This window comes from Lampris incognitus, chromosome 4, assembly GCF_029633865.1.
Source record: "Lampris incognitus isolate fLamInc1 chromosome 4, fLamInc1.hap2, whole genome shotgun sequence".
Taxonomy (NCBI): domain Eukaryota; kingdom Metazoa; phylum Chordata; class Actinopteri; order Lampriformes; family Lampridae; genus Lampris; species Lampris incognitus.
This window is the reverse complement of record NC_079214.1, coordinates 57,871,248-57,880,794: the sequence shown is the minus strand read 5'-3', so window position 1 is coordinate 57,880,794 and position 9,547 is coordinate 57,871,248. Positions and strand designations below refer to the sequence as shown.

At 41.3% G+C, this 9,547-nt stretch overlaps 1 protein-coding gene across 1 annotated transcript; it reads right to left on the bottom strand.

Moving 5' to 3' along the window:
• Positions 1-1,214: 1,214 nt before the first annotated feature.
• eif3m (eukaryotic translation initiation factor 3, subunit M) lies at positions 1,215-7,907 on the bottom strand. The gene is made up of 11 exons (XM_056278184.1): positions 7,786-7,907; positions 7,177-7,309; positions 6,888-7,026; positions 6,441-6,564; positions 6,103-6,197; positions 5,171-5,254; positions 4,960-5,059; positions 3,055-3,136; positions 2,277-2,420; positions 1,888-1,948; positions 1,215-1,466 (listed from the first exon to the last, which is right to left on the bottom strand). Exons 1-11 carry the CDS (start codon positions 7,825-7,827, stop codon positions 1,343-1,345), a joined length of 1,128 nt encoding a protein of 375 aa, XP_056134159.1. The 5' UTR covers positions 7,828-7,907; the 3' UTR covers positions 1,215-1,342.
• Between the last annotated feature and the right edge of the window lie 1,640 nt (positions 7,908-9,547).

Here is a 9,547-nt window from a genome sequence, read left to right as displayed (position 1 = left end):
TTCACATCCTGATGCTATGGACTGGTGCCTAAGAGCAGATTTAAGCACAACTTTGAGGGATAAGACAATTTACTTTTTCTCATTGAGCAATGGCAGTTCTCTTAAACACAGTACTGTACGTGACACACACACACAAGGTCAGGAGACATTGAGTCATGGATTGCAGTAAAATAGTAACAGCACAGTGGATCTCTCAACGTTTTAGAAGCACTTTATCAGTATTACCACAAGACCTGAGTGTTGATGCCACAGTATTATTGTCCCAATCGCTGCAGATAAGGTCATTTTCAGGCCAGTTAGCATTGTTGCCTTGTCACTGTTCCCAGAAAACTAAACTGACCCCTCTGTCACCTTTAGTTACATGCTTTTTCTACGCACCCAGTCACAGGTCATCTAATACTGCCAATCTGTCTTTAACCAGAACCAGATGTGGAAGGCTGTTAGAAAAAGAAAAAAAAAGCTCCCATTAAAAACCACTTTTGGTGCTTCTCAAACAGTGAATTATTAAGCAACCAGTAGGTTATTTTCAAATCTGCAATCTTTAAGATCGGTGTTTTTGTTCAATTTACGGACACCCACAGCGATATTGGTAACTGCATTGGTGTTTAACCACTCCGAATCCCAGAGGTGAATTTTAGATGAAAGAGTTGCTCGTTTTGTTTCATCACTACCTTCCTTACCACCAAACAAAATAACACGATAGAAACATGGTTGAGTTTAAGCTATTGATGTTTCAGTATCCATTGGGTAAAGTCTACAATGGACTTGGCCTGAATGTTCCTTCTTCAAACTTGCTGCTACCTGCCTGTCTCTTGGGCTCCTTTAAGACACAAAACACTACATGTACCTTATCATTTTAACATGGGTAATTCCTACTTCATAATCATTAAAATAACTACAAAAATGTTCATGATTTGGATATTTGTCGATTAGCATTCATCTTAATGTTTTAACAGTAAAAATGTTCAGGATTGTATCTTAAAACACATTGTCCCAGGTCACGTCATTTGGTGGGGGCCATCATCCTTCATTTTCCTCATCTACCAACACTGTACTGAGGTTTCTAGTGTCATCGCAAACTCAGATCGATCTGATTCAAGGTTCTCTTGAGTGTTACGAAGTAGACAAGTACAGATTACAACTCACTTCAATATTGTGCCTTCAGCTACATGTTAACTGTGTTCAAACGTTTATTGGTGAGAGTCAAGTCATGGTGGAGCGCGCCATTGCCGTTTTTATTGAGGTAAATATAAAAATGGTGATCAATTCAGCCTGAAAAAAAAATCTGCAATGTGGGAAGAGGACAGAGTGACTGTAACGTGGGCAGTTTGCGGAGGGACAGTTAGGCAGAGGGGGACAGGGTTTGCAGGCTGGTCTTCACGGTTGCTAGGTTGGCCTTCCAGGAGCTGAGGCTGTCGTACAGCTGCTGCCATTGTTGCTTGCCAAAGGTGCGGTGTGTGCTGTGGCTGATTGGGTGGAAAAACAGAGAGAAGTGTTAAATTGACAAACGAGCGGGCCAACAAGACATACTGCATCCTCGAGGAAATAAAATCTAGCACAATAGCGAATTTAACCTAATTGCTCCTCATAACCAGATGTCAGCTCTATGCCCCACATAACCAGATGTTAAATTAATCCCCTTTTCAAACGAATGAAATCCCTTTTTGGGCCCACTAAAAAGGAGCTCAACAAAACAATCACCCCCCTTCTGGTATCCACATAGCTGAAACTTTAGCATATGACTAGCTATAACAATGATCATCCCCTGTAGAAAAGCTCACTGTAGCCACGACTGTGACATTATGGATGCAGAACCTGTAACAGAAGCCTGGAGCCAGTTCAGACAATCATATGGTTGAATTCAAGCAGATTTTGTCGAACGCTTACCTCACAACAACTTTTCTCTGCGTCTGATCAATTTTGCAGTACACCATCTTGGTCCTAACAGCTAAACAAAACAAAACAACAAGAACAGAAAGGACATTAGCAATCAGCAGAGCATGACAATAGAGCATTATCTAAGCAAATAAACCTTCGGATATTGCATGTGGAGAGTAAATTAAAGGAGGGAGGCCAACCGGAGTCTCAAAAATTATAAAGGCAATTCTTGAAGCGGTTTATAAAATCCAGCAGATGTTGAAACCTCAGATTATGCAGGGAAAGAATGGCAGTGATGGATGTGCTCGTCACGGTCCAGCCACTGGATGCTGTTGTAAAAAACTTAACAGCTTGCCCGAGGAGGGCAAAGGAGTGAGGTTAATTTGACATGGCCGTACCATCGATGACGAAGGCCTCTACATCATCAGTGCCGATCTGCAGCTCCTGTTCCATGGTATCAAAGGAGATCTCTTTGAATTCCACCGCCATACCCATGAATGTCAGCAAGCGCATCTTGGCCATGTTTTGGTCGTGGGACAGGCCTGGAAAGCAGCACGCAGGGATCATTAAACACACAAAAGATACGGTCAATTACACCTAACTTGGGGAGTTTCCCTGCGTTAATTGCATCTTCATTCAGGAGCATGGGGAATCTAGTCATTAACACAAACATCACTCTGTATTGCCTGTTTGGAGAGTCCATCCTACACACTCTTATTACTATCCCTCAGTTTTCATCAGTGAGAGACAGAGACGCACTGCTGACATACACATTCCTGTGCTGTGTCAACAGAGCCTAGCGGATTAGCCTCGTGCTTTTATGTATGAATGTGGCTGTTTTAAAGGGCTGCATATTTTATCCCACATGAGATAAACTGTAGTGTTACCAATAACAGGTTTCAAATGAAGAAGAAACCGCTCTCTCCTTAGGCCAGAGACGTTTCAGAGGTATTTGGGTATCATTACTCTAAGGTCTTTCAGTACTGTAGACAATCCCTGGTCCAGATTAATCTTCCAGATAAATCTTCATTTACAACTTAAGCATGAGAATTTATTTTCCCCTGCAAAAAGTTTGGACATTTTTTCTAAGCACTGAAAACAAAGAAAGTTAGAAAAAAGTGCTATGCATCTCAGTTCATGCAACTGATATCATATCTCAAAGTCAAGGCTACTCACCAAGGGAATCAATGAAGTCTTTGTTGTTCTGGTAAAACTTGACATACGCTGCAAGTTTTGCACTCACAAAGATGGTTAATAGCTGAAAGAGAGCAGGGACAGAGCACATTCAGTTTGGCTATTCTTACAGGGCCAAGCCCATTATCAGATCATTTGGGTGGCTTATTCAGGAAATTTAGAAATTCATGACTGCATGGTTAAAAACCCTGATCCCAAAATAACAGCTGAAAAAAATGAAGGTGAAATAACTGACAGATGCAAAGTTTGCACGTCACATTCTTTACAGCATACAGTTATAAATGATGTATTTTTTTCCCTTGGTATTCTATATACCTTTATTGAATAGTGATTGTGGGGGCAGACAGGAAATGGGGAGAGCGAGAAAGGGGTTAGACATGCAGCAAAGGTCGGTGGCTGGATTCGAACAGGCAACGGTTACGAGCATGTGGCCATGTGGTATGCGCTCTAACCATTCGGCTACAGAGGCACCCCATGTAAATTATATCTTTAAGAGGATATGTTTTGTCCCTTTATGCTTAAATAAAAAGAGTAACAAACAAAAAAACTTCAAAATGGATTTATGAATGCATTGGAACTTGTCAGGCAAGTAGCAGTATTATACATCTGTCCTTCATTTTGCACTTTGCATTTAGTTTCAAGCTTGACTGTACTTGCTGCTTGAGGAACCCAATATTCACTACGTCCTACTGATCATTAACCGGCAACAACAACTTCTTAAAATCAGTGCAGGTTGCACATGCCTTTTAGCTTCCACGAACTGTAACACAAAGACAGGTGAATCAGTTCATCTGGACACAACGTTTAGTGACAGAAACTCAAGTGACCTCTAGTCTCAACTGACTGTGGGTACCCCCAGACTGAAGAGGTCACTTAGATGAGTTATGAAACATTTCTGTCAATAAACGTTGTGTCCACATGAACTGATACAACTTTCTTTGATTTTCTTACCTGGATTATTGAGCGTGCATAAATAACTACAACATGATTTGATTGCACATCTGAAATCCACTTATAAAACTGATGGGTGTCTTTTATTTCAATGCATGTTGGGATTCCATGATGGCAGAGGCCGCCAACGCTGTGCAACATGTCAAGCCACTTTCTTTCATAACAAACAAAACGAAGCCCCCAGCAGGTGAGGGTGACTTGAGATCAGAATCAACTTGCCTTGACATAACTGGCCACACCTGTACTTATCATTTTAGAGAATTTTGGGACATTGCATTCTTTTTCATGAACCAAATCTCAAGTGGCTTTTCTACACTAACTACAAGCATGTATAAAGCATGTGTCATTACAGTGGAAAAGTTATAGGTCAAAACAAAAGCCTCAAATTGTTTTGTAAGCATTTTGGAGGCAATAATCTTTGATTTTACATTTACAAGCAAATGATCATAAAGACCCCAATATCTGGAAATGATTAACCGACAGTCGAAATGTTTCATGTAAAAATAAGTCATTTTATAATGCATGTTAACTCCCTCTTACAAATATACTTACAAATGGAAACGGTAACCTGTTGGTGATACACCGAAGATGAGAAAAGGTACAGGAAGGCCCGTGCCATGAGAAAACTGGAGCCGCAATTGTTTCAGTTCATTACTTATCACACATAAACGGACACATTTCAGTGTCTGTTGTTCTCCACATCATGATGACGAGACATAGATGAGAATGGCATACGCCACAATATGTCCGTCTATGCTTAATAAATAATGAACTAAAATAATTGTGGCTCCAGTTTTCTAAGAGAGCAGGCTCTTCTGTACCTTTTCTTCTATTTGTCTTGTTGGAGAGCAGACGCACCAAAAGAAAGACCGACAGAGCACTAGGTAAAACTGTTAAATTTATATTAATATACTGAGAAGAACCTAGAGTACTCACATCATGGATGAGTTCTCCCTCCAGGAAGCGAACAGGTTTCAGGGCCAATAGGTGATCAAACAGGAAGGTGTTCGGGTCTTTCAGAGCACGGACGATACATCTAAAATGTGAATGGGTTCAGAGTGAGTAAGTGCAAAAGCAGCCTATTATTTCTTCACTTGGTAATTCTTGAGGCTGAATGACGAGAGTGAAACTGATGTTCCTGGCTTACCTGTGGGCATCAACACGCGCTTGTGAAGCATTGTCCTCTGTGTAACTTCCCAGCAGCTCAACCATCACTTTTGCTGCAGCCTCACTGTCAAATTACATATGTGATTTTTAGATAATTGAGTCATTGAGTGATTTTTCACTCACTCACTCACAGAATGTAAATGCTAGAGTCCACCAGGTGCATCATGTGAGTATGTTTAATTTGGCTCGGAGTCATGTCACACCTATCTTGCAGTAATAATGTCCACCAGTAGCATTGCAGACACAGCACAGCAATGGGTATTTATTGTGTTTTTGTATCACTAAGTTATTGGTGAATAAGTTATGCATTAACTGAAACAAAACTATTTTAAACAGTCCTTTTGCTTAAATTGTTTTTTGTTGTGTCTGGCCTGCTGGTCAGTGCAGTTGCCATGCGAGTGGAGGTCAAATAAAAGAGATCCTAAACCTTTAAATCAAAGAGGTGCAGAGGCCTGCTTTACAGACTATACTGGAATGTAAATTAGCCCGAGCAGCTTTTGTAACTTTTCCTGAGGTTTTAACTGTAATAAGTACATGCTAAAACTATTCTATTATGTCACTTTACTCTGCGGTGTTATTACACCATTTAAGGAAAATTACTCTGAAATAATAGTGTAGAACTGCTCACAAAGCATGGTTCAGAAGGGTAGCTTTTAGATTCATTACCCTAGGGTATGCATTTCTACTATTAGGAGGAAAGGTAAAACTATAGCAGTCATTGTGCTGGAGAAAATTAAATTTGAACTTAGAGAGTTTTACAAGCACATTTTGGTGCTTTGTTGATGCATGCAGGTCAAGGAAAATAGACCTGGAGCAAAAAGAGGGTATTTGGACACATGCAATACAGCTGAGACAGTTGCAACGGGCACTGATCCTGAGTGGATAGATTGCTTAGGCAGTAAAAATAGTTACCTTTTTTTACAGTCAACCAATGCTTCATAGACCAGCCTCAAGAGTGTGTGCTTCTTCTCTGTGTTCAGGTTCCAGTCAATAATCCACTTGCGCACCTGACCAATAGCAAAACCACATCACATAATTCTTGCAGGAATAGGCAAAACACCAGAATCTTTTATCTGGATGTCTGCTGGACAGAAATTTCTTCCAAGAGAAAATATAGGACACATTTTTAAATTTCAATATTGAATACTGAGCAGTCCTTGTTGGATTTTTCATTTTTCCTCTTTTCCCTTGATAACAACAGTGTGAACATATATGGTCTAAGGCTTGGTTATAGACTTGTGTGGGTTTACCTGATCCAGTTCTGTGGGGATGAAAGCAATAGCATTACAAGTTGCTGCCACCTTGATGAGACCGCAGAAGACAGTGTACCTCACTGGGGTGTTCTCATCCATGCCATGAAACAGGTTACTCAGCCTGTACAATCAAATACATGAAATTCCTTCATCTACATGAATGGGATTTATCAGCTGGCTTGAGGATTTTAGGTTTTCTGGACACACTATTTATTTTGGACCAAATTTTTTGTGTATTCCTGTTGGTACCCAAGTATGAATTACACAGGAACCGCAGTCTCAATGCATTGCCTCTACATACACCCACCTTGTGTAACCTATAACTGGAGTGTCTGTTTCATGTCAATGTATCCAGAATATGAACACATTCGTTCTATTAAGAAAAAAAAACTGCCGAAAGAGGCAGGTGCAAAAGATTTAAGGGAACAGGGTGATGGAACTCACATCTGCATCCTGAGGGAGGGTCTTTCTCCTTCACGAGACTTCACCAGTTTCTCACATAGAGACTCGATGAGAGCCTCCTGCTTCTCTGTCTCCAGGATCAACAACAGCGACACAATACTGTTCATCACACTTTCAACATCTTTTAACAGAGACGGAGAGAGGGAGGGCATTAAGAGAGGGTGCAATGAGGCAAGTTTTCAGTATCAAGTGAGTTTTACGCATATTTCCTATGGAAGTTGAATGGATATTTAGCAGCAGCTGGCAAGAAGGTTAACCGCAAAACACTTACCTTTGTCATCATCTTTGAGGCAGACATCACACGCCTCGATGATCTGGGCCAGATCAACATGAAGCCCAGCTTCAGAGTTCTCCTCTGAAATTTCAGCTCCTTTTGCTTTAATGTAGGCTCTGAGTTCGGACGCCTGTTGAAAACAACGTGAAACATTATCTTAGGTCAAATGTAAGCCAGCAGCTACAGGTGGTGGTGACGTTAGCCAGTAAATTCCTCAGATATAATCTTGCTGTTGTGGCATCCGTACACGGAGGTGTATGAACAAACGGCTGATTCGTCAGTCCAGCTGTTTTACGGTAAGCAGCGGTCTCATCGCTGACTTATCTTTAACGTCGCTAAACTGAAAATAACAGGGGTCTCGGATCATTCAATTGACAACTATACTCTACTTCAGCACTTAAAATATGTGGTTACAAATAGAGGTTAATTATCAGACTTATACTATAATGAGCATTTAGGATACAAGTGCAACGTCTGTCATTGGAGTTAGCTTTCCCGAGCTAGGCTAGCTGAGATGCTGGGTTATCCGGATGGCTAGTCCGCGTTTAAATTCGACCATCGACACATTGAAGCCTTCAAAGATTATTTTAAAGACTCGCATCGTACCTGATCCTCTTCCGTAATGTCTATAAACGCCGGGACGCTCATTTTAGATGATTCTGTGAGGCTTGATCACATCCACGCTCCCACCGCTGCCGAAACCACCGGAAAAGGAAACAAAAAGCTGCGGGTGATACCTTTGTTCTTCCGGTTCACAGTTGTTTTTAAAGGGACAGTCCGCAAACGTCATCTCAGAGGGCATCAACCACCCAATCACACTAACTTTTTTCTCCCGTAAGCTACTTTACTTCCCAACTGTTGCAAGCTATATATTATTATTGTTATTATTTTGTATTGGCCGCGAGGTGAACTATAGAAACTGATTTATAGAGATGGCATGGAGATTTTTCCAGGCCTGGATAGCTTCAACTTTTCACAAGACCCTCAAAAGGTCAGACAACCTAGCCTGCTAAATTTTATGAGCCACCAAGACCCTTGCCGCCGCGTCCCATTTTTTTCTCTTTTTCACACCCAGATATCAATCTCCTGTCTGAGGGATTAGGCCCTGGATGTCTTGGATGAGAGTTACAGAAGTGAATCTGATCCCCCGGAGAGGTTATCTCCTTGAATTACAGCCATCTAAGTGGACCACCGTTGCAGGACGACCTGGTCTCTCCAAACCGGAAACAACGCTTGTGTCGACGGGCATTACTCTCACTGACCCACTGAAATGCCCCTAAACCCAAACCACTTTGTCAAGTGGAATTCTGTAGGCTTTATATTTACCATGGCAGGACACTTGGTAATTAAAGTGACTGAAGGTCAGAGGGCAAGTGGAGCTCCAGTTCAACCTAAAACCGATGGACAAAGACTACCAACTGCTGGGGTGTCAGGCAGGCTGTATTCCAAGGTGAAGTTGAATGTCCTCCATTTACAAACACCTGGTCACTCCCCTTGCCTACTTATCATGTTATAAAAAAAGTTTAAATCCTCACCAGCAAACACTGGTTGATGCATTCTTTCATTTAAATCATAAATGCATATTTTCTCTCTGGAGATTCATATACAAAGGAGAATGGTTCATGGATGGTTTAGGGGTCTGCAGCCATCTCATAATTCCTTGCTCATAATTCGTACTTGTCAGATGTTTCACGTAGCAGTTACAGTTATAGGGAACTGGATTCTCTTTTATTATGTTCAGCAGGATAAAGATCTTAAAATAGTGTGCTGAGGGGAAATGGCTGGTGGAGAGTTTCACCATAGTGCTCATGGGATGCGTCATGCTGTTTGGAAGGCAAGTGCCTGGTACCAAATCCCACCCTCACACTCTCTCTGCCCTTGTATTCTGTCACAGCAAGGAATTTATGGCTGCTTCTCCACAAGTGTGTTTGTGTAACTCCGGGGTTTTCATTCGCTGATTAACACCTGATGTCAAGTGCCTGGTGTATTTCAAGTCCAGAATAAGAGTTTTGGAGACTTTGATGCTCCAGGTGCATGTGAGACATTGTTTTAGTCTTGTCTTAAAAGTTTTCTCTTGCCTGGCTTTGATGGGATGCTTAGTAGCTCATAATAGTCATTTTGGAATGTCCTGAGAATAATAGTAAGAGAATTTTGGAGCATAACAAACGTTTTCATTCCAATGAGAGTGTACCTGGTACAAGAATTAGCCTACAAGGATGTTTTAGTCTGTTTCATGTCATCCTGTAATTCGCCTTCGCCTGACACTGTCCTTCACCCATTAGCCGTATGCATTTGTTGGCAGGAGATATCGGTCATATTTACAGTAACTTACACTGATGTCTGATTGGGTGTAACTGGGTAGTGTTAA